Source organism: Sphaerodactylus townsendi, linkage group LG05 (assembly GCF_021028975.2).
Source record: "Sphaerodactylus townsendi isolate TG3544 linkage group LG05, MPM_Stown_v2.3, whole genome shotgun sequence".
In the NCBI taxonomy this organism is placed as follows: domain Eukaryota; kingdom Metazoa; phylum Chordata; class Lepidosauria; order Squamata; family Sphaerodactylidae; genus Sphaerodactylus; species Sphaerodactylus townsendi.
In genome coordinates, this window is record NC_059429.1 from 41,344,641 (window position 1) to 41,370,948 (window position 26,308).

Below are 26,308 nucleotides of genomic sequence, written 5' to 3' on the forward strand. Positions count from 1 at the left end.
GTTTGTTCCCCCAATTCTACTCATGAAGCCTGCAGGGTAACCTTGGAATAGTCAGTTTTCTTCAAACTCTCAGTCCCAGTTACCTCAAAGGTATCTGTTGTGGGGAGAGGAAGGGAAGGAATTTGTAAGCCACTTTGAGACTCCTTACAATGGAGAAAAGTGAGGTATAAATCCAAACCAAGGAGTGTTTCCTACCTGGATCTTTTAAGGACAGGATATGCTGTTTTGCAAGAGAGACTGCCCCACAGTATCACGCTTACTTGAACAAGACTTCTCTCCCCAGTCTTAGTCTCATCACTATTCCACCCTGAACTCTCTGGCAATTGTATTCTTTTGCAAAACAATAGCAAAAAGTGATGCAAACATTTCCAAAATTAGCCCTTTGTGCTGGATACTTATATATGTGTGTGTGTGTGACTGTACGATGGTGTGCATGCATTCATGTGCACATGCTGGTTAGCATACAATAGGTAATATCTGAAAAGGGTTCTTTATTTTATTTCTTTCCCTATTGCAATATACTTTCCCAAAATCTCTCACAGCAGTAGTGCATACATGTCCTTATTTTTTTCTTTCTTAAATTCCTAATGTTACCTATTTCTGGACATGAGGGAAGACTACCAAGGAATCTAACCTTCTCCGCATTACTCACTGACCCTGCTATAGATAAAATTTCATTCTCAAGCGCAGTTCGATGGGAAATCAAGAGTGAATCGTGAATCCAGCATAACATCATTTCACATTGATCTGTATGTGCATGAGCAAATTAATGTATGGGAAATAAAAGGTACAAAATCAGTGGAAGGAATGAAAACTACAGAAAACCGTGTGTGCTCAGTGACCCATAACAACATGTAGAAATAGAAACTCTTATGCATTAGTCTCACTTTACCAACAGGATAAGGCAATTTGGAACTCTAAAATCTGAGGTGAAATTTGAAAGAGAATTTCAGAAGTGAATTTCAGAAGCATCTCTTTCTTAACCCAAACAGTAATATTGATAACTGTGGCTACTAATCCAGACAATCATTATAGATACAGCTGAATACTTGCAGGGCCTCCAGAAGAACATTCATAGTTTTTTTCTTGAAATAGCAGCATGTTTATGAGCTGCTGACAGTTTCCCCAGTTTCCCCGCTTAACAACCAGTCCTCAGTGGGGGTGGGGGGGTTATTGTCATCCTTCTGATTATTCCACAGAGAAAACTACTTGTTGATCAACAAAGTTTCTTTAGTACATCAATGATCTTATTGTATTAGTATGCACTTTCCAATCTGTTGTAACTTTTAGACATCAAGCAAAAAAAGTTAGGCATGTTTCAATCCTATGGAAATCAATAGTTCATGATGTGTGCCTAAATCCCAGGTGATTTCATTAGGGCTTAAGTGCACTTAAGGTCTTCTCTGGGGTATGGCCATACCTTACCATAATTTACAGTTGTGAGTGGGTTCGTTGTAGAATTTAAAGGGGAAAAAATGGTTGGCAAAAGAAACATACAGCTGGCCTTGAAGCAATTTGGGATTATCCTGATTTGACTCCCTTCCAAACAGTGGCGTAGTGCCCACGGGATGGGGGGGGGCAGCAATGCCCCAGGCAGAGCAGCAGCAGAGGTGTGGCTGAGCCATTGAGGGGGCATAGTGGTGGGTGTTCCAGGGGTGTGGTGGGTGATGCTGCAGCAGGGGCGCAGGGCTCGCGTGCGCCCCAGGTGCAGTTTCCCCTCAGTCAGCCTCTGCTTCTGAGTAATCCCTTTGTATTATTTTTATAGCAATTTGATATAGAAACTGGCACAAAGGTATTCCATTCCCAGTCACTCAGATTACGTTTCACTTTGCCTAAGAGGGGTATTTATGGATATTGGTCTTTGTATTAATATTCTTTAATGAAACTTTCATCTCGGATCAGTGTTTTATAGAAGTACGCTTCATTAAGTTTCAAGTGGTTTCTATTCCCATCACCAACATTGCTTTGTAAAATTCAGAACTGAAACTTTATTTTTATGAAAGGTAACATGAAAATGTGTTATGAAGCTGTAATAACAACAGAGGATGCAGAAGAGCCTTCACAGGTGCAATGTTTTACAGCATATCTGGCCACCTTACAGCCTTTTCCCTTGATTACCATGGAAATTCTTAGAACAAAATAGATAAATTTGCTACCTCCCCCCTCCCTCTGCCTGCTCCATGTAAAGTACAAATTGGCTCCAAACAAGAGATACTGAAAGATGGCATTATAGAGTTTCATATTTGCTTTCATCTTGGTGTTCCTCAGATTATGTTTGTTCAATTTACAGGCCTAATGATGTTTTTGCTAACTGCCAGCTCTATAAGAGGGCAAGCCAGATCTTCTGATAGTCAAGCTGTGTTCTTCCCAACTAGTGCATTATCTCCAGTAATGAGGATTTTGCCGGCCAAATTCTACCCTTAATTAGACCCATGCTATCCTGTTGCTTCCTAGTTCTGCCCTTAGTGACACCTGTGTAGCTGATTCCTTGTCAGTGGGGCTGCCCAGGTGTGTGCACAGAACTGGAGCCAGCTGATTATTCCTCTTCTAATGATCTAACTCCACAGTCAAAACAATCAACTGTTCTGAAAATAAAACATTAAAGAACAATTTTTAATTTTTCCTAGTTCTACTTGCCCCATGGATTTTTTTTTTAAAAAACCTGGATTTGGAAATCCTACTTAACCTGCACTGGACATCAACCAACCTCTGCCTCTTAAGACCTGGAGAAAAAAATATGTCACAATAAACATTGGACAGCCAATTTTTAAAATAATGAATTTTCCCATGCCCCTTGGTGATAAACTGTAGAGTTGCCAATCACCAAGTGAGGCCTGGGGTCCCCTGGAATTGCAACTGATTTCCAGATTATGGAGATCTATTCCTTTGAAAAATGGCTGCTTTGGAGGATGGACTCCGTGCTATTATAGGCTACTAAATCCCTCCCTTCTCCAAATCCTGCCCTGTCCATGTTCCACCACTAAATTGCTAAGAATTTCCCAACAACTGGACTAGTAGGAGCCCTTGATAGAATATTTGGAAAAAATAGAAAGATAAATAAATTGACGATTAGTGGTTTTGAAGGGTAAGGATTATTAAAATTAGAACCAATAGTGAAAAGTGAGTCTTGTGTTTGTAATAGCTCTAAAGATACAATTTTACTTAGGTGACCAAATGGTAAAAAATACATTTAGCATTAACATTTGATGCAGGAAGACCGGGGGTCCTTATGGAATATGTACCTTGTACTTCAGTGTATTTCTCTTTGTGTTTTTGGTGATGTAAAGAGCCAGCATGGTGTTGTGGTTAAGAGCAGGTGGACTCCTATCTGGAGAACTGGGTTTGATTCCCCACTCCAGCAGTGGACTTTTATTTGCTGTACTGGATTTGTTTCCCCACATGAAGCCTGGTGGGTGACCTTGGGCTGGTCACAGTTCTTCAGAGCTCTCTCAGTCCCACCTACCTCACAAAGTGTTTGTTGTGGGGAGGAAGGGAAAGAAATTTATAAGCCCCTTTGAGTCTCCTTACAGGACAGAAAGGGTGGGGGTATAAATCCAAACTCCTCTTCTCCTTCTAATAAAATTTTAATTAAAAATAAATAAATTTCCCAACACAGAGTTGGCAACCCTAATCCTGAAATGATGACATTCTGCATCTCCCTGTCTCTGATCTGTATTATTAGCTGCTGTTAGTATGGACGTGATTGCATTTTAATACATTTTGTGAACTGGGAAAGAAAAAACGAAACCACATAGCATTGCCATTTTCAGTGACAACTGTGATTTTATAATGTTTTGATCCACTTTATGTTTGTTCCTCCTAAAACCATAATAGCAATGATCTTAGAAATGGACTCTAGGCCAGCAATGGTGAACCTATGACACATATTTCAAAAGTGATACACCACAATTTTTTGGGTGACATGCCTTCACCCAACAACAACTATTCTCCCTGTTTGAGGCTGAGCCATTTTAGTAATGATTTGAAACTTGTTTATATAATACATAGCATCACACAGGATTGAATGAAAAAACCTGAATATGTGAAGAATTGTTTCTTTTTTGTTTGGGTGTGTGGGTGTGGGTGTGTGTGTGTGCCAGCAGAGTCAAGTGAGGCATTTTCTGAATTTTTTTGCCACACTGATACCAAAAGGCTCGCCATCACTGGTTGAGGCTGACAGCTAAAGCTGTAACAAGAAATGGCTTGCACTGGCTTGGCATAAGGGTGACTACAAGAACCCACAGTGTCACCCATTTAAGATTAGAGGCTTGTAATAGATACTTGATATAGGTTCTGCCAAAGTAGGACTTGCTTCCTCAGTCGCCAAAAGAAATGCAATGTGCTATAATCTAAGCAGTCTCAAAATATGCTCAAACTTATTGTTTTACAAAGAAGAATGATTTATAAGCAACCTCAGAGGAATTGTGTGACAGCGAACACAATGGAAGTCTGAAAATTACAAGTACTCTCTATGTGAAAAGCATCCAAGGTAATGTGTATAGTCATTTCAAAATATGAACTTGAAAATTAATAACTAAATTCTATTTTCAAATAAGTACTACTCTCTTTCCAATGATTCTGATCATTGGTTTACTGGCGAGCATACTGTCTCCTGTATTGTGATATTGTAAAATACAGTGAACCCTGGAGACCAGGGCATAAATTAAGAGGAATTCTTTTATCCAAGGCTACAGTACAATACTTGTATTATGTCTCCCAGAAGACATACTCAAAGGGAGCACACATGTGTGTGAAAAGTCGCATTGTTCATTTTAAAATGAAAAGAGCTATTTCAGTGGATAGCACAATATCTGGGAAAATGAAAGATTTGCAGATTAGATACGCCAAGCAGTTATTAATCAACAGCAATAGAGAAATGGAGGAAGGCAAATTAGAAAAAAAAAGTGGGGGAGGAGATAAATACTTGACTATAAGAAAGACAGATGAGAACAAAGTTACCAAAAAAAGAGGAAGGGGGGACATATTTATATCATACTCTGTGCAAAGAGCAGTTTCAGGCATCTGTCATAATTTTCAGAGCTAGAAATTGTGCTAAAGTAGTCTTAATAAGATAGTCTTACAATTTGTTTGTAAAGTTGATTCTACCAGGTTAGTTTTTTTACCAGATCTGCGGTTGGGAAGGAAATGTAGTGAGTTCAGTATACAATCAGAAAGGGAAGGACAGAAGATTTTCAAACTCTTTTCTGGAGAATCCTGAAGTGCCCCTGCAGTTTATTAAATGTTTCTTAGGCCCTTTCCGCACGGGCGGTTAATGGCACCCTGGGGACGGCAAAAACGCCGTCCCCAGGGAGCCATTCGCACAGGGGGCGCAGCTGCTGCACAGCCGCGCCGCCCTCGCGCCGCCCGACCGGCGCGAAGCCGGCGTTTCCCGACCTTGCTTAGCAAGCGAGGTTGTTGGGAAACGCCAGCTTGGAGCCGCTGCCGTGTGAATGGCAGCGGCTTCCAGGCGCCTTCCCTCCCCCCCAACTGGGCGACTCACCTGTCCTGCGGCCCTCCGCCGCATTGCTGAGGCCTGGGGACACGCCCCCTTTGCCCTGCGATCCTGGAGAAGTCGCACAGGACAGGGAGGCGTGTCCCCTGGCCTCGACGACGTGCCGGAGGGGCGCAGGACAGGTGACTCGCTCTGACGACGGCGCATCTCTGCGCCGTTGTCCCTGCCGTTTCTGGGACCATCCATGCGAACGGTCCCAGAGGGGTTGGGTCGGCGTGGATTGTGCCGACCTGACCCCTTCCGCCTCCGTGCGGAAACTGCCTTAGAGTGAAGGCCACTGCAGTAGTTGCCCTGAAAGACCACTTTCCCATGAATGCTGACATTCAAATTAAATGGTTGGGTGTTCTGTTTATAAGAAGCTCAGATGGATCAAACAAAAGTCCATCAAGTCAGCATCTTACGTTCCACCAGCAAGGCATTAAGACAATAGCCTGTGGCATTCTGCCTCTGGCCTCTTCCACATGCACAGCTTATCACAGATTTTCCCAGTGGTCAAACCTTGTGTCTTGGAAATCATTCTCTGTGAAACCATTCTCTACCCTTACTCCCCCCGCCCCATAAGGGTTTGGTACCCCAGTCAATAACAAGACTCGAGAATGGCTTCAGGAGTTTTTTTAGAACTGTGTCTGACCCTATGGCCAGGTAACTGAGACTGAAGCCCCAGCTCCCTGGCCCCAGTATATTCAGTTATATTCAGTTAACCCCCACCTTTGCATTCCCCCCATATCAGCATGAGAAAGGACGGCTGAAGACAGTTGTGGTAAATACATTGCTTTGGGAATGGCTTGGCTTCTCCCTGGGAAGGGGCGATTAGGGAGAGTCGGTGGACTCCATTCACTACATTACTGCAGTAACAAAAGGCAGGGCCTCTGGCCTTGGGCAATGCTAATATGAGTCCAGCTGCAGCCAGACATTCTTTTTGAACAGGTGCTCTAGCATTACTGTACAGTTACATTTTGCAGTTGCAATTCAAAGATATCTCAGGCTCATTCCGCACATGCAGAATAATGCACTTTCAAACTGCTTTCAGTGCTCTTTGAAGCTGTGCGGAATGGCAAAATCCACTTGCAAACAGTAGTGAAAGTGGTTTGAAAACGCTTTATTTTGCGTGTGCGGAAGGGGCCTCAGTCTCCATTTCTACTATTGAGAACTATCAATCCAACATGAAAGTCAAAGATACTCATGGAGCAGGTTCCATGACCTGAAGGAACAGAAAAATGTAGCCCACCACTCACAAAGAACCACATTTTTCAGCCAAGTTTGATCTGCAGTATTCATGATGGTTTTTGCAGCAGTCCCTGATTACATGGAGAAATTACTCCTAGCAATCTCTTCAACTGCTCCAGCACTGTACTGCAAATGCAATTGCCCACTACTTTAAAATTGCTCTCTGCCTTAGTGTTACATCGCCAGTTCAATATGAAATTAACAAAGCTGATCTAATTGCCTTGCTTCTTTGTATCTCTGCATGAAAGCAGTGTAAATTCTCTGAAATCGACAAAGCTGATCTAATTGACTCTGCTTCTTTGTATCTCTGCCTGAATGTAAACATTGCAAGTGCTATGTGAAATTGGCAAAGCTGATCCAATCACTCCTACTTCTTTATATCTCTTAACAGTACATTGCTAGTTCTATATGACAAAGAGAAAAAAATTAAAATTCCTTTTGAAAATAGAGGAGAAAATTGGGCAACTACAAGGGGGCATGGATAAGGGACAGAGGTTTGATGAGGCAGAGAAATAAAGCCTGTTTCAACATGATAACACACTCAAAAGAAGCTGGCTCAGAAACACACTTGAAAAAAAACATTGTTATTAAACGGCTTGGGAAAACAATGGAAGGAAAATGTTTCTGGAACCAGATGAAAAAAAGTGCATGAAATTCAAAGAAAAAAACGTTTGGTGAGAAGGTACATTGTAATAGACTCATGCAGAAAAGGCCTTTGTTTAAGTATCATCCTTCCTAGCCACCATTATTCTGTCCATACTCCACCCCAAGTCTTTCAGGCCTGCAGCCATCACCACACCTTGGCTGTGAATTCCATAAAGTAAAATGTTGAATGAAGAATAACCCTTTCCTCCTGTGTCCTAAATCTCCACCATACAATTAATTGGCCAAAATGAAGTTCTAGCTTTATGGGAAAAGGACAAAAAATATCACTATCAACTTTTCGATACTACGCTTACCTTAGAAGGCTAATGCGATTTTTAAAAGTGCTGAGTTACATCCTCTGCACATATTTTTACCATTCTGGGGACATTAAAATGGTGCATCCCACCAGTTTGTACTACTGTTACATCAGTTTGATTTATAATACAGGATGAAGCCCAACATACATTTCATGGGGAAATCAGTCAAGTATATTTCCTACGGAATGACTTTGAATTCTTTGCAACATAAAGATCCTCTCCCACAAACAAATGAACATCGACTCGACAGCCTTCCCTTACAAGCAGAAAGTCTGAAAACTACTGAGCTATTTCAGCACAGCAAATGATTATTATGCAACAGCTGCTTCAAGGTTTGTTTTCTGAGTATAATAATGTTAAATGTAATCATTATGAATACAGAAAAGGAATGAATAAGGAGTGCCAATGCTATTTGGTTGCTTAAAAGGAAATATAAAGCTGCAAGGGCACTTGCTAAAAATGAAGTGACCATGTTTCAAAATATAAATGGACCTTTCAGTAAAACAAAACCATATATACTGTGAGAAATGATTTGAACAATTTCAAAAAGCTGGAAGGTTTAATATGAACTGAATTTACTTTGGGAAAAAATAAGAAGCACTACTGAGAGCTAAAAGGATTTTTGAAAAATGTTATAAATAATATTAAAAACATCTGTATTATTTTCTGTTTGGGGACATTAAAAGAACGTTGCTTTTAATAACCATTTTAACTGAGGCTCATTCTGCACATGCAGAATAATGCTCTTTCAAACTGCTTTCAGTGCTCTTTAAAGCTGTGCGGAATAGCAAAATCCACTTGCAAACAGTTGTGAAAGTGGTTTGAAAACACATTATTTTGTGTGTGTGGAAAGGGCCTGATCTTTAGAAATCTATATATTTATTGGGGTTTTTTTATTTTATATCACTACATCAATATTTTCCTTATTATAAAATGAAATCTCTAAGGCAAACCCATCTGAAAAGGTCCAGATCCTTTATAAATAAATGGTTGCATATTTCCATGTACACTGAGGAAAGACAAGAACTTGAATTAAAACTATAAAACCAAAAACTTTCAGACTCTTATGCAAATCTCTAATATTTAGAAGAACGTTCTATAAAGTCCTATAAATTAATGCTGTACAATTAGCAGCACTTTAGGCATGTTCAGCCTGAAAAAAGTAGATTCCACTTTTGTAGGTGATGAGCTTCCATAGATCGCTCTTTATCTTAAGGCCAATATTAGCAGAAATAACCTGGGCAAATAGCAAGATGCTTTGTAGATAGCCAAAGATAGTTTTGCTAATGACTAAAGTACTACAGAAGAGTAGACCCAGAATAAATGATCAAAATTTGTGTATTTTGCTCGACTTTTAGGAAGCAACAGAGGCTGAGCAAAGTCGAAGGCATTTTCCTCCTTTTCTTTATTTCTCTAGAATCCTGCACCCTTCTTTGATGAATCCAGCTGAAGAGGTTTGGAAACTCTGGGGTGGAAATACCTGATGATTTGGGGGTGGAACCAGAGGAGGGTGTGGTTTGGGGAAGGGAGAGAATTCAATGGAATACAATGACATACAGTCCTTCCAAAGCCATTTGGTGTAGTGGTTAAGAGCAGGTGTACTCTAATCTGGAGGAACTGGGTTTGATTCCCCACTCTGCCATTTGAGCTGTGGAGGCTTATCTGGGGAATTCAGATTAGCCTGTGCACTCCAACACATGCCAGCTGGGTGACCTTGAACTAGTCACAGTTCTTCTGATCTCTCTCAGCGCCACCTACCTTGCAGGGTGTTTGCTGGGGGGGGGGGAGGGAAAGGAGATTGTTAGCCCCTTTGAGTCTCCTTAAAGGAGAGAAAGGGGAGATATAAATCCAACTCTTCTTCAACTCTTCTAAGTGAACTGATTTCTGTTGCCTGGAGATCAGTTGTAATAGTGGGAGATCTCTAGCTACTACTTGGAGGCTGACAGTCCTAAACTTCCTTCTGTGTATTACCTGCTGATCATAAATTTCAGAGAGAGCTGGAGTAGAGTCATCAGCCTTCAGGTGAGGCCTGGAAGTCTCCCAAAACAATGATGTTACTTTTGAGTTTGTGCCAGAAGTGATGTCATACTGCTGGAGAAATGATTTCCCCAGCGTTTCCCTACTACTGCCCTATCTATCAGTAGCAGGGGTTAGAGTCTGCTATACCCTATTCTCAGGCTACCCTTTCCGTCTTTCAAATTACAGTGAGCATAGAGCAGTGGTGGCGAACCTTTGTCACTCCAGATGTTATGGACTACAATTCCCATCAGCCCCTGCCAGCATGGCCAATTGACCATGCTGGCAGGGGCTGATGCGAATTGTAGTCCATAACATCTGGAGTGACAAAGGTTCGCCTCCATGGGTATAGAGCATCAGGTATTTGGCCCCTTAAAATTGCAAATATCTCTGCACAGACATTTGAATTATTATGTATAATTTCAGGTTTCTACCTATGCCTCAGCAATTCTTGTAGTGGCAACTTTTTACTTATTACTTAGGCATTTTCCCCATGACCAATAAATCCTGGGGGAAAACCGGGATCATCCATACTGGGATGTTTCTATCTTGGTTTCTCTTTCTGCACGGCAGCCCATCAGCGCATTCAGGCAGGGGGGAAGAACTCCAGGTGATTACACACGGACCCCGGTTTAGTTTAATTTTTCTTGCCAACGTTGCTGCGCATGCGCAAACTGTCCCGTTTTTCCGATGTTCTGATTGGCTGCAGGTGGCGAGGCAGGAAAAATAAACTGGTCTGTCTCTCGCAGTGTTTGCATGGGAGCAGGATTGGCATGGATTTTTTTAAAAGAACCACCAATTTTATTATTTTTTTAAAATGTGCGAGATGGGGGAAATCTTGCGGGGCAGGCCTGAGTTAGACCCGGAAGCCATGCAGAAGTCATGACCGAACTGGGCTCTTTCACCTCCTTATCGCCTTAGTTACAAATCCATTATTACTTGCATGTAGATCAGTGTCTAGATGTAAGGGTTGAACTGGATATTAAAACATAAGCCATTAGGGAAGGCATGAGAGGTAGTTAAAATGGTAGTTTCCTTACAGTGGCTATTTTAAGACAGATCTGGCCTCCAGCTAGAGACAGGAGTTGAATCCACATTAAGACATATGTGGAGCATACTGTGTAATACGGGGGCACACAAGAGTGGGATCCAGAATTGTAAAGGGAACAGTATTTTATATATAGCTATAGAACAAAGCTGGGTCAAAGTGTTTGCTACTGCCAAGTGTAATCTTCAAGAGAGGTCAGTAGAGGAGACATGCAACAAGGTAAAGTAATCATATTGGTGGATGGAATGGCAATATTATTAAACAGGGAAAACAGATAAAACTAGCCCTAAAGGGGAAAAAATAAAGTTATGAGAAAAGCTCACAAAATATAGTAAGAAAAAAAAAGAAAGAAGGAAGTAATATAGGAAGACGGGAAAGAGGATTCAAAGAATATATACAAATAAATGGAGTTTAAACGGACTTTAAGAAAATAAGGAGCCATGAGGACACTCCAAATGTCATGAGGCAATCTGATATTAAGGTAATAATATAAAACTTGGTGGCAAAATGCATCCCAATGGAGAGAGTTTATAGCTGGATAAAAGGTTTATATTGAACAAACTGGGGAAAACAGAAAGGGGAGAAAATAGGCAGCACATACCTGCTACCCAAATGTTTTCTGACATTCAGCAAACAAGGAATCACTAATAGCAAATCCTCAACAGCTCTCATGTAAATTCCCATAGCAAATGAGGTGACAAGAAGGAATCAAGGCATTATAAGTGTATGGAAGGTGGGCAGGGCACCACAGGATCCCTACAGCTGTAAACTCATATAATCCTTTTCTGAAACCCTGTGTGTCTCTGCTTGCAGAAGTACAGCTGTTGGCCATGACGGGTTTTTGTCATGGAGCCTTGTCTGTCCAATGTCTTCCTCCTGTCTTTTGCCAAGCAAAATACTTTTTACTATCTCAAGCAACTACAAACTAATTACTTCTTCCCCTCCCTTTTTCACACTGGTGAATTCAGTTTTGTTGTATTAAAGTTTGGCTGCTGTTTTGATTTTCATATATGAGAGGTTTTTTATGCTCTCCAACTGAAGAAGCAGTTGTTTACAGATTCCAGGACTTGAGACAATAATTCAAGGCCCGTCTATTCATAAAAAGTTTGGGGATATTAAAAGGAAGGGCAAATGAGTTGTGTACTTACTGATATTGTTGACTTTTGTTCTTTGTTTCTGAATGATTCATTATTTGAGTGAAATTTAAGCGTTGGTTATAAGACACCATGACATTCAGAAAGGAGAAGTAGATTTTTTAAAAATACAGAGTTGGTCCTTGTATTAGGTTCCCACAGCAATTTTTGGAAAGTCTTCTTTTTGTTGTTAACCAATAGTTGTTTTTATGATTTTTAGAGATTGCGTGAATTATCACTTTCACAAGTAATGACTGGAATTATCTGTTCTTTCAACTGAATTCAATATGGGATCTTTATTATCCAAATAAACCAACCCAGAACCAAAAATCCTTACAATGACACTCCCCTAACATGAGCCTTTTCTGTCCTGTGAAATGATATGGAGATTTTACCACACATCAAATACATACATGTTATAAAAAGCTAACTAATTTTCAGTCCACTCATCTTTAAAATCAGTTACATTATTCTGTAAACCAAACATGCATGCACAGGAATTATGGTCTGTTTCCTAGAAGTGGTTATTAGGCAAAAATATCACCAACTTCTCCCTACAGGATAGAAGTATTTTCAAGTCATATTGAGATTACAGGGACATTTTTTTCTATTGCTGCTCTGATATGCATAACCAGCATAAAACTCTTGATAAACCAACTTACACCTAGATCATGGAGAAACAGAACTTTGTATAAGTGTGTCTATCTGAAGTTGCTGTACAACTTTTACATATCTATCTTCTCCTACTATGTACTTTTCTTACCTTCACTGCTGGGATGGGCTTCTTGGGAACAAAATGCTTCCTCTCTGGCTGAGAAAGTTCCTTCAGCTTCAGTTTGTTCTCAGATATTATCTTCTTGCGTTGTTCAAGGTAGGGACCAAAACTGGGAAGTTTCTTAAATAAAACAGGGAATAATGTGGTTATGGTTGCGTAAAAATATACTAGGAAACAGAATTACAGCATCGTATTGCTTTCATGGCCAGATTCAACTGGTTGTGGTGGGTTTTCTGGGCTGCGTGGTCGTGGTCTGGTAGATCTTGTTCCTAACGTTTCGCCTGCATCTGTGGCTGGCATCTTCAGAGGTGTATCATAGAGAGAAGTCTGCTGCAGTGCCGGTAACTGGCACTAGGATCTAGCGATGGTCTTTTCAAGAGTGGGCGGACCACTGCCTCCTTCAACCCAACCCATTCCTCCTGCCACCCAAATCACACCATTGACAATAATAGCTTACACTGAGAAGGTCCAGAAGCTGGTGTTCCCAGGCTGGAACAGTGGTGGAAGCTCCACCCTCAAGAATGTCCTACCCCTTGTGCACTGGCATTCAACCAGATGCCAGTGTTGTTCCATGGTGCCCCAGATTTCTAGGTTTTACCACCAGGGAGCTAGAGCAGGCTGGTAACTGATGTCTCTGCCCCTCTGCTGGCGGGGGTGCCCCTCATGCCAGTGGAAGGGGTAAATGCATCGGCATGGTCGTCCATCAGCCTTATGGCCATTCACACCACCACCCATCTGGATTGGGCTGCAAATGTGCACCTGATTACTCTTGCCACTTGCTTATCCAACAGAAGCCCCAGGTCCAGTATCACCCAGAGCTGCAAACACGCTCCTTTAGGGGGCGTGCAACCCCATCCAGTACAGGAGACTAGGGGTGTCACCATTTTATTTTTGGCATTCTTCAGATTTGGGTTTAAAGGACCCAGAGAATTTTTTTTAATGGAAAAAAGCCAAATGCCCATACTGGCTCTTTTTTGGCTTTTTCAAAATTTGAAGCCAAACCTGAAAATTTTGAGCAGCAGACCTGAACACAGGGATTGACTGACCCAGGCCCAGCATTCAGTTTTGCTGCCTTCTCCCATTGTCTCCAAAGCCCAAGCAGCAGAGCTGAGCTGACCCCTGCATTCAGCTCTGCTGCCTCTCCCAAAGTCCAAGCAGGATTCAGAGGCAGTGGGGGAGAGCTGAATGCTGGGGTGGCTCTGCCAGGCCCAACATTCAGCTCTGTACCCTCCCCCCACTTTTTAAATGGCAACAGGACCAAAGCACCCCCCCACTCAAAAAAGCCAAAAACCCAGCATTTTTGTGGATCCACTGAAACAGCTTCTTTCAGCTTTATTTTGGGTTCATTTTTCCCCATATGTACAACTATGGAAGAAACATCTCAACATCCTGGAGAATCTCTAAGATGTTCATTGCTGGTATTTTGCAGAGTATATAGATACATTGCATGAATATATGTATGAAATTTACCCACACTCACCTGTCCATTCATAGCCATTTTTGTTCAATAATAATAAACATACATATATATAGTTCCATAATAGCAAGAACACTCACATAGGCTTATTAGTAAAGCACAAAAATGGTTATTCACAAAATAATCACAGAACTTAAAGGGGGAGAAGAGCTCATTTCTATTAACTTTTACATCAATTTTGTATAATCTTCACAGCTACTGAATTTGCCACCAAACTTTATAAAGCATGGACTGAGATTATTTTGACATGGTGCTTAAAGGGATATTGGATCCAATAGCAGGAAGTTCCCAGTGAACTCCAGAAAGTGCTAATTTTATTCATTCCACTGTTTGACCTCATTGAACTTCTTAAGCTTTAGCCTCTGGGCTTGCTTTCACATAATATGGTAGTGGGGAAGAATGCTTAATTCCAAAGTGTTGAAAGTGTAGCCAGGAAATGTGAAATGCTGGCTCCAATTTCTAAACATGCCAGCAGTCATAGATAATGATTCAAATGTCTATCTGATAAAGCAAGTTGTAACTCAGGAAGGTCGTCATGATATCTGACCTAGCAAGTGGTGCTATGAATCATAACTGGTTGACAGTGCTGGCCTCTTCTTGGATGATAGAACATGCCCAGGGAAAACTAACTTTGCTCACCTTTCATTACTGGAAAACAGTCAGTCAAACTGAGCAAGGCAAGCATAACCTGAATTGCACAGTGACTTGATGAAATGGACTACTATCATATATAGGTTGCCTGGCTTTTGTGTTGACTGCAAGTATGATTTAATTGCTGAAAACAGCAACCTTGTATTGAGGTCCTCTTTCTCCACAGAATGTAGCCTTTGAAATGCAGATTATGAAATAATCACATTGTATGATTCTGAGCATTACCCCAATTTCACCTAGAAGCATAGACAGGGGAATGTAGTGGCATAGTGGCTAAGAGCAGGTGCACTCTGATCTGGAGGGACCGGGTTTGATTCCCAGCTCTGCCGCTTGAGTTGTGGAGGTTTATCTGGGGAATTCAGATTAGCCTATGCACTCCCACACACGCCAGCTGGGTGACCTTGGGCTAGTCACAGCTTCTCGGAGCTCTCTCAGCCCCACTCACCTCACAGGGTGTTTGTTGTGAGGGGAGAAGGGCAAGGAGATTGTAAGCCCCTTTGAGCCTCCTTACAGGCGAGAAAGGGGGGATATAAATCCAAACTCTTCGTCTTCTCTTCAATGTACCATGTGAACATAAGAACATAAGAACTAGCCTGCTGGATCAGACCAGAGTCCATCTAGTCCAGTACTCTGCTACTTGCAGTGGCCCACCAGGTGCCTTTGGGAGCTCACATGCAGGATGTGAAAGCAATGGCCTTCTGCTGCTGCTGCTCCTGAGCACCTGGTCTGCTAAGGCATTTGCAATCTGAGATGAATAAATAAATATTGCCTGTTTTTCGGGTGTTAATATTTTATAATTTTTATATTATGTTGTAACCTGCGTTTAGATCTTCAGGTATAGGGCGAGCTAAAAATACATATACATACATACAAATAATTAAATTAAGCATGCAGTACTATTAGTAGTGGAGAACAAATGTGGAGATGTGTTCATTGCACAAACTCATGCTGATCGTACTGTTGAAATCCAGTATCATACATTACATTTCATGATTTGAGTGTTCAAAGTGCTTCATTTTATCTTGTTGCCATCCTCAGTAACTATACAACTTTTTCATGCAGTTATACTACCTGGGTAGTGAAAACTTGGGTTTTCAACAACACAGCGCTTTAAAAGTCCACAACAATTGTTGACACATCTTCTTGTTAACGGCTGGTGTCAGTGTCCATATGTGGAACTCTGAACCTTCCTCTGCTATTGATTGATGCTCTACTGAACAGGAGGTTTTGTAGCATACGAACGTATCCTAAGGTGAGAGATGGCGGAACTCCCTACCTCTTTGGTTGCAAGTGTTCTATCTTTTATCCAAAGGCAAATCTCTTGCACTAGACTTCCAAAAGCAGCCTTGTAACAGATGAACTCTACAAATCTCCTGCAACCATGTGATGTTTGCTTCAGTATTTCTCCAGGGATTCATCATTGATGAATTTGTTCTTGCTGGATAAGCTAAATCCTACTCATTTAAAGATAACAGTATCTACCAGTAGAACTGTTTCTATCTAGATATAGAAAGCATTAGACTGTCAATAGAGAACTGACAACATAATGAATCAACAATGAAACCTTAAGCCAGCAAAGCTTTAAGGTGAATAAGCCTGTTTTGATTATAATTTATTCACAGATCAATCTAAAGCCAATTGAGCATATTATGAACTAGAAAATAGGCATGCTTCCTAATAGAAACAAGTGTCTGATAACTTAATTTTCAATTTGCTATAATTTTTTAAAGACAGATTATGAGACAGAAAATAATACAAAAACTCTGGATTATGACCATCGCAAACCCAAATCACACACATGCACACACACAGGAAAACAAATTTAGTGTAGAATGAGCATATTTACATAGATGTATTTACTTGATATTGCTATAGGAGGTTATCTCTCTGACAGAGAGTTTGAGAATGCTTTTGGATTTTAATTCCTGAGAATGAACATTTATAGGACTTAACTGTGTGTTAAAACATATCTGCTCTCAGGGTATATTTCAGCATGAGCTGAGGAAGCAAATAATACTCAGACAAAAAGAACTGGTTGCTTTATTTAAGGGCCAAGGCTTAGGTGGTAGAACAGTGACTTACTACAAGTGGACATAATTATAAACAGGGCTAGGAATAGATCTTCTGGGATAGAAGAATTCCTGAACGCAATAGTGCAGAATTGTACATATTAGCTGGAACCCATTTGTTGTATTTGGGTGTTGTTTTAAATTTTACCTCAGAAGTGTGATTTACGTTGGGCTTGGGTAGCTAATGAAGTCAGGAGTTCCATCCCAATGGAGAGGGTGTGAATCTGCTCATGGTATTACCCTGGCAGAGGGGCAATTCTGCCAGTGTGCAGCCACTGCGGTCCTCCTTGGGGCTGGAATGAGGAGCTGGATATGGTGCTAGATGGGATAGTGGGCTGGGGAAGAAGCCGACATTAGTCAGCTTCCCTTCGGCCTGTCACTGCACCAGGATTAACACCAGTTGTGGGATTCAGCCGGTTCGCACCAGTTCAGCCAAACCGGTAGCTAATTTTTTCCTCAGTTTGCCGAACCGACTGAATCCCACCACCCCAGGGGAAAAAAATTAGCTACCAGTTCAGCTAAACCGGTGCAAACTGGCTGAGTACCACCACTGGTGTTAATCCATTAGCCAGTAACATTATTAACATCAAGCTATACCATCTGAAGTAAAAACCTCTAGAACATCTAAGCAAATGAAATTTACAAAGCCTAATGAAGATCTGTGCCAGTGCGTGAAAACTATATCTGAAACCTCATCTGTTTAATAAATTTTACTTCACTAAACCTGCATCATTATTCTTTGGTGCCTTGATAAAGGGAATTTGCAATAAGTTAAATAACAGGCTTCCTTCACTTCCTGTGAAGTTACAGGGCTGAGAGGTAGAGTTTTAAATCACATCACACTATCATCCCAAGCAGCTGAGTCACTAAGAAAAGGCAGGAAATCTGAGTCAGAGTATATTTAGCCTGCCTCAGAAATTTAGAAGAGTGAAGGGGCCTGTCACAGAAAGGTCCACAGATTTTAGTAAGAAGCCACCACAAATACCACCCTGAACTCCTTGGAGGACTGGCAGAATACAAATGAATAAGAGGGGAAGTCCTCCTATGGATTAAAAACTGGTTGAGAAACAGGAAACAAAGAGTGGGTGTAAATGGGAAGTTCTCACAATGGAGAGATGTCGGGAGTGGTGTCCCCCAAGGATCCGTTTTGGGACCAGTGCTCTTTAACCTATTCATAAATGACCTGGAAGTAGGGGTGGGTAGCATGGTGGCCAAGTTTGCAGATGATACCAAATTATGTAGGGTGGTGAGAACCACAAAGGATTGCGAAGAGCTCCAAGCAGACGTTGATAAATTAGATGAGTGGGCCCAGAAATGGCAAATGCAGTTCAATGTAAGCAAAATGTAAAGTGACGCACATATAGGCAAAAAAAATCCAAACTTCAGATACACGCTTACAGGGGTCAGTGCTATCACTCACAGACCAGGAAAAGGATTTAGCGCCTTTTAGTTGATAGTTCCATGGGAATGTCAACTCAATGCATGGCAGCTGTAAAAAAAGGCAAACTCTATGCTGGGGATCATTAGAAAAGGAATTGATAATAAAACTGCAAAAGATTGTCATGCCCTTATATAAAGCAGTGGTGCATCAAGATTCTGAGTACTGTGTCCAGTTCTGGCCACCGCATCTCAAAAAGGATATTGAGGAGATAGAAAAAGTGCAGAGAAGGGCAACAAGGATGATTGAGGGACTGGAGCACCTTCCCTATGAGGAGAGGCTGCAGCCATGCTTGGGACCTTTTTTTAGTTTGGAGAGGAGGCGGCTGAGGGGGGATATGATTGAAGTCTACAAAATTATGCATGGGGTAGAAAATGTTGACAGAGAGAAATTTTTCTCTCTCTTTCTCACAATACTAGAACCAGGGGGCATTCATTGAAAATGCTGGGGGGAAGAATTAGGACTAAAAAAAGGAAACACTTCTTCACGCAACGTGTGATTGGTGTTTGGAATATGCTGCCACAGGAGGTGGTGATGGCCACTAACCTGGATAGCTTTAAAAGGGGCTTGGACAGATTTATGGAGGAGAAGTCGATTTGCAAATGCCTTAACAGTCCAGATTGCAAATGCCTTAACAGTCCAGGTGCTCGGGAGCAATAGCCGCAGAAGGCCATTGCTTTCACATCCTGCATGTGAGCTCCCAAAGGCACCTGGTGGGCCACTGCGAGTAGCAGAGAGCTGGACTAGATGGACTTTGGTCTGATCCAGCTGGCTTGTTCTTATGTTCTTATGTTCTTATGTTCTTAAATGAACTTCATAGTGTATTTTAAGATCATTGGTTGTGATTTACTTTTTAATGTTGTGAACATAGGTTAAGGATTAGCATATCCATTCCTTCACTGTTCCAAATTGTTACCCTGTTCTACTTTTCACTCCATACCTTTGGCTTCTAACATCAATTCTGGGATTGGCACATGCACAGTTTTCACTTTTCCCAATGCATTTTGCACCTCTTTCCTCTAGCGCATACCAATAAAATACTCTTTAAAAGTATGATCTGACTTATCAAGATTCTTTGTGTGTAACACTATATATCAGTGCATGTATACATCAATGCATTGATAAAACATAACAGAAAAAGCATCATGTATCACATATATGATCATATGATTGCTTTTTTGCAGTTTTTTTTCACTGTTCACATGTACTATGGTAATGTAGATGAGTGAACGAAGGAGGAAAATGGCTACCTCCTGCTCTTTTGCATGTGTGAAGTCTGGATGACAGACCAAGAAGAAGAGACAGTTTTGCCCCCTTCCAAACCCTGTAGGTATTACTGTGGGGGGGGGGGGGCTGGCCATTATGGACTCTGGGATGCCCAGCCCACCCAAGCTGTGCATAGAGAGTGGAAGGCAGTACCCGGCAAGGAGCAAAGGTGAGGAGGAGCCTGACTTACCTAAGTCAACTGTGGGATGACACCTAATCCACCCAAGCCCTGTACAAGATGACGGGCAGTGCCTGGACCACCCAACCACCACATGAGAAAAGGGAGGTGGAGCCTGGACTGCCCAAGATGAGGCAAAATGAGGGAGGTGATCTTCAGACCATGTGAGATCAGGGAGGCAGTGGTGGTCTGCCCAAGACTAGCACAAACCGAGGGAGGCAGCATGCAGTCCAGATGAGGTAAGGGAAGTGGTGACCAGCCCAACCAAGCTGTGAGGGAGATAGTCTGGCGATATCCCATGAGAATTAAGGGAGGCAATGCTTGGTCCACGCAAGGCAAGAGAGATGGTGCCCAGCTTCAATGATGTGGGGAGGATGGCACCCAGCCCATCCAAACCTTGTATGAGGTAAGGGAGGTGGAGCATGGTCAATTGGGTAGGAAGGCTGCCTCTTCCTTCCACCCTCCCTCCGCTATTTGAGGAACCAGGATTGGGCCCCTTTTTCCAGGGTTGTACTTCAGTCTCAGTCCAACCCTGTTGTTACTGCAAGTGGGTTCCATGTTACTGGAAAAAAAGTTTCCCAGTATCACAAGGGGCTGCTGGGAATGTCAGGAAGATAGTGATCCTTATATGGCCTTTGTGGTGATTCAGCCCAATATGTAAAATCTGGAAGCTGGCACGAGGCCTGAAATGTGTGTGTAAAGCAGAGGGAAAAGGTATTCTATTTGCTTGCCCAGTAAGGCACTCCAAGAAGTAGGGGGAAGTGAGACCTCATTGGCTCTTTATAAGAATGACTTTAAAAAATGCAAGTGAACGCAACATGCTTAACATTTTATATTGATGTGTTTGAAGAGCAGATACTCAAAACTATGTCTAGAAGAAAAAAACTCTCTGCTTATCTGATGCAGAATAGCTAAAAGTGCACTTTTTATGTGCCATCGAGGCATAGCTGACTTATGATGACCCTAGGCAAGAGACATTCAGAGGTGGTTTGCCATTATCTACTTTTGAGTCATGACTCTAGTATTTCTTGGAAGTTGCCCATACAAATACTAACCAGGGCCAACCCTGCTTATCTTCTGATATCTGGGGCTATCCAAGCCCGGGCACTGTTTGTATAGGCTAGATATAAATGATTACTGAGGCAGCCAAATGTGTGTGTGTGAATGTGTAAAAAATGCCGTCAAGGCACAGCTAACTTATTGCGACCCAGTAGGGTTTTTAAGGCAGGAGACAAATAGAGGTGGTTTACCATGAGGCAGCCAAATGCAAAGCATCTGTTCAGGGATGTATCAGAGACATTATTGCCTGCAGTGTGTGCATTCTTCTCTTTACTGCCTTTGCCCAAAGTTTCGTTCTTCAAAACTTGCAACCCTGTCTGACCACAGAGGCCAAAAGAACTGAGAATATTATGACACCTTTAACTCCTTGAAAAACCAGTGTCCATCTCAAGGTTACAATGGAAGCCAGTTCTTCTAGAAACATGAACAAAATTTAAACTAGGCACAGGTTTCCATCCCATTAATACCTTCTATTAGTATAATGGCTGTAATGCCTTCAAAACAGCAGCCATTACTCTATGGAAGAACCTACTGGTAAAACAATTTCAGAGCACCCAAAGGTATTTCCTCCTGAGCTGGGACACAATCCAACAGTGTTGGAATTGTGAACAAAGATTTATTTCCATGCTTTTATGTAAGCATTTCATAGGATCCAACTCATCATCCTTGAAGAACTTTTGTGTGGAAACTAAGATAACTGAACTCCATATGTGCTACTGAACTCTGTATATGTGTAGCCATCATTTACTCCAATGGAACTCGTGCAAGGGGACAATTCTGGATACTTCATGTTTTCAGAAGTATCCCAAGTTTCTTCATTTATTGGTGCCACCAAATAAAGAAACACCTTTAGATAAATTTTGTATTCAGTTGTATGATAGTTACAATCCCTATTATTTTCCGTTCAGTTATTTTTTGACAAGGAAAGGAATTTTCATGTGTTCTTGGGCTTCACTGAAAGTTAATCTATTTTTGTTTATAAATACTTACTGTAATAATTGATTAAACATCTCTTCTAATCTTTTCATCTGCATTTCTCCTTGCATCTAGCACTGTCCGCTTTTTTGGCTCTCTTCTACTGTGTTCCAGTAATGTTCAAATTGTCCTCTGTGTAGTACCTTTTGGCCTCAGTGCTCTAAACTGATTTGCCAATATGTGCATCCCATTTCATCTGGCTGTTCTTTCAACTAAGTTATCATACATAGAAGTGCTCAGAACTACACTTGAGAGAGCTGGCTGCAATACACCGAAGGAAATGGATTATCCAGACTTCATTTGAATCAGATCAAGGAATGAATCACCAGTAGAATTGTCAGTGAATTTCAAGCAAAAGGAAAATCAAAGCAAAATTGTCATGTACTGCTCAAGTGAAACATCTGTAGGAATTCTGATGGAAGATCAGTAAAATTACCCAACAGAATGATCATGTACTGTATTTTGTCTACAAACATCTTTTGAGAATTCAAAGGAAGTTAAAAGATGGCTGATAAGATTAATTAGGTTTATTGGGGGAAGTGTTCTTACATGCCTAATTGCTTAGTTGAACATTTAGAGATATGTGGGATTTACTTTCCCCTTCCAAAACTTCACTCATCCTTTCATTTCCCCCAAAATGATTCAGACATTTTGCCTAAGCAGTAACTAGCCAATTTGCCTCAAAGTTTTGCTTTAGGTGAAATTCTGTCACAACTCTCCCCCCAAAATCTCTTTCTCCCTCTCTCAATCTTGTTGCTGTTTTGTTAATGGCAACCCTCTTCTCTCTTGTTTAAGCTTCACACAGTGGTCTTGATCTCATTCCTTTGTCATGCCTGAAACATTAAAAGATTTGGAGGATTATTTGTTGCTGCCATAAGGCATTGCTTTGTGTGCCAATGACTGAATAGCTGCTCCATCATGAAATATTCATCACAAAAAAAGGAGTTAAAATTTGGCGCACACTTCTGTGTATATAATCGAATGCTTGATTAACAAGGATGCCAAAGTGAATGATACCTCAGTGGTGGTAAATGGGGAGGGGCTGCGCATGAGAAAAACCGATAAAGATTTCAGCACATTACTGTGCTACTTCATGAACATCTGGCAGTCTGTCACTTAATAGACAATAACATCTTCTCTAAACAGAGGAGACTTGAATTCATCAGGGATTCCTTCAGTACAGTATGTGCTTAACTTAAGTACCTGCTTTCTGTGATTTCCATAGATTATCATATTCATGACACTGTGGAGTGAAAAGCATTCTACTTACAGTGTACCCAGAACATGAAAAAGAAATTAAAACATTGGCAAGCACTTTGTTTCCAGTTTGTTGGGTATGTACAGGAAAGGACTCCCCACCCAGTTATGCAAATGAGATTCTGTCAGTTTAGCAGAATATCAGTGCAATCCTATGTAGAGTTACTCCAGTCCAAGCCCACTAAAGTCAACAGGCTTAGACTGGAGTAACTCTGCATAGGATTGCGCTGTACATTGTAACAAATATTATAACCTAGTGCTCATTAATAAATGCTTAAAAGGCCAGGACATACAACTTAGTTCCCTTCCGCTCAATAAATAGAAACTGTGATTCTTTGAAGGCAAATGTTTGTGCACATAGTAAGACAGATCTTGGGTGTTTCCCCAAGTGATATGTCACATGGTTTTTTAATCATATTTATAAATCAAACAATCTTTAGAATGCAGACTTTTGTCCTAAAGAAAGCCTTTTACCATTTTTTCTCTCTTCTGCAATAACAATGCAACACATTCTAGACAAAGAAGTATTTTAATGATATGTTTGGGAGGCAACCACAGCCTTTTCCTCACTGAGATGGTAAATTAAACCTAGGATTGCTGGTGTTATAGGACAATAGTTTCATCCCAGAATTCCTTCAATACTCAACTAGAGTTCCTTGATCAGTAAAGCTACATTTTATAGCTTTACCAATTTCTCCTTATGATGTTCAGTTTCAATATGAACATGATTGCCTGAATACCTGACCTTGCTCCCTTAATAACTTGCAAGGCAAGCTCCTCACTGGATCACCTCAGTGTTCCCTGGTGAAGGTCATCTCATGTAAACCATTATTCCTGGGGCCATGGTCAGGTCCTTAAACTGGCCAACTTGTTCTACAAGAACACAATAATTTAAAGTTCATGTCCGCAGTTCCAGTGGGACTTGCTTGTGTACTGTTCACAGTGTTCCTGTCAATAAACCAATTTTTGAATCCAAGCTGTTGTAGGGGGATCGAGAGATCCTGACAGCATGGCTACTATAGTAAGAACAAATGAGAACTAGAAGTCATCTCATTTCCCCCTTCCCCACTATCTCCTCTTTCCCTTTCCTGAAAGTTCCCATAGGCTCTTTTTTTTTTTGCCTGCCTCCTGCTCTGTCTGGGGTTGTCAAACCTGAGGAAGGGACTGGCTATCTTCTGGAATCCCAACAGATCTCCCAATTACAGAGATCAGTTCTGCAACCTAGGATCCTTTTCAGGATTGTAGAAAGAGCTGTCTTGCTTGTTTACAACTGAAGTCACTGGATTTAAGTATCTTCAGATTTGGCTGAATTCACAGAGATAAGACCAAGGCTCATTCCGCACATGCAGAATAATGCACTTTCAAACTGCTTTCAATGCTCTCTGAAGCTGTGCGGAATGGCAAAATCCACTTGCAAACAGTTGTGAAAGTGGGTTGAAAACGCACTATTTTGAGTGTGCGGAAGGGGCCCAAATTTCAAAAGCAGCTGGTCTGATTCAAATGACCCATATATTTTTCTTTGTGAACAACTGATGGACTGTGAATCTGAACTGGTTGTATCTTACCATTCTACTCAGGTTCAGAGCCTTCTTCTGTCTGAAGGGGCACTGTTCCAGAAAAAAAGATTCTTCCTTCAGAGGAAGGCTCCTACTGTGGAAGAAAGGCTCTAAATTTGGCTAAGCAAAGTTGTTGAATACAATACTTTATTTGTACATTAGTTTCTTTTTCTTGGTTAATGAATTAATGCATTTACAACATTAGTTAGTATATCAATTGTGTATAAATGCCATATAAATAATGTAAATTAGCTATAATGTTGCAAAAAGAAAAATCAAAGGCAGCAGGCACACTCTTTGTGAGGCAGACAGAGGCCCTTTATGGATGTACCACTCACTGATCAGTTGAGAAGAAGGTGCTTTGAAATCTATGCTTCACAGTGGGGGTTTTCTGTGTGCATCAGCTTCACACCCCCCCCCCCCGTCTTTTTGTTTACATTGGTTGCTCTCTCTTTGTTGCCATACAATCTCCATTTTGGAACGTTAAGTGCCACCTTTTGTGGGGGGCGTTTGTGATCTAGTGATGGTTTGTAGACCCCCCTCCATGAAAACAAGTAACTGATAAAAAAAGTCAGAAAGAAGCAATTCCTCTGTGGTCTGGCATGGGGATTGTTCAAAAATGTGGGAGGGCGAAAAGGTAGTGAAAGCAGTGGGGGTGGGGTGGGGAGAAGAGGAAGGCCAGCAAGAGCTTTTTAAATGGAGCATGAACCATGCCAATTTCACTGGGTTCACTGCTCCATCTTTAGACTATTAAGATAATTTTTTTAAAAAAAGGAACCACTGGGGGTACCTCCCAAACCCTCTGATCATCCTGAAAAGGTGGGTGGTAAAGTGGGAGGTACTACTGTGTGGTGGGCAGGGTGAGGAAGGTGGAGTGGAAAACCCTGAAGAAATCCTTATGCTTAAAGCTCTTTTTGGATTTCCCTGTAAAGGGTATAAAATGGCATTTTCTGAGCATTTAAAAAACATGGGGAGTCTCAGATCTGAAAGAAGGGTGAGTGCCGAAGGAAGGAAAACATGTTCACAAACAAAAAATCAAGCCCAAAGAGAATGTACACTCAAAGAGAAGAGACCAGATGTGTGTGAATGGCCAGTTTTCCCATACTCCCTTCCACTGCTGTGGCTTCCCGGCCCACAGAAAGATAATTCCTAGGAATCACAGAATCCATTCAGAGGAACAGCTGTCCAGATCAGAGGGCTGAAACAATAAGGGACAATGGGAAGAAATTATCCTCTTCCTTCAACAGAGCTGTGTATTTGGAGTGGAAAGAAGTGGTAATTTCAACTCCTTGTCCCTCCTCACTTTCACTGTTCCAGTTTTCTTTGTTCAAACCAAGGCCATCCAAGAAATGCTCTCTCTTGCCTGGTCCATCACAGAATTCCTTTTCCTTTGTGTATTTGCCCTCAGGAAAATTCCGCTTCCTGCCATGCGGTTAGCATGCTTCTGATGTATGCCCATTTGCTTTTGACTTCCTTTGGGGTGATTTATTGAACCTCTCTGGTTGTTTTCCCAAGGATCAAAGCTCTTGTCAGATTAGTGTGAATTTGCCTGACAGTTTACAGAACAACTTCATCGCAGGGAGGGGGAGATTTCATAGCCTGTGTGCCATAGGAGAGGGGTCTGAGTGCCACCTTGTGCCACATGTTTGCCATCATGGCTTTAGACAGACTGATGTGGGAAGGGCTTCTCAAAGGTAGGGAGACTGAAA

The 26,308-nt window shown here is 41.4% G+C and overlaps 1 protein-coding gene across 1 annotated transcript in view; it reads right to left on the minus strand.

Annotated features, from left to right (window-relative positions):
* Nucleotides 1-26,308, minus strand: part of DPYD (dihydropyrimidine dehydrogenase) — a 652,845-nt gene that overhangs the window by 16,473 nt on the left and 610,064 nt on the right. The window contains exon 21 of the mRNA XM_048497540.1: nucleotides 12,662-12,793. Coding sequence (XP_048353497.1) covers nucleotides 12,662-12,793 — 132 coding nt within the window. The remainder of the gene's footprint in view (nucleotides 1-12,661; nucleotides 12,794-26,308) is intronic.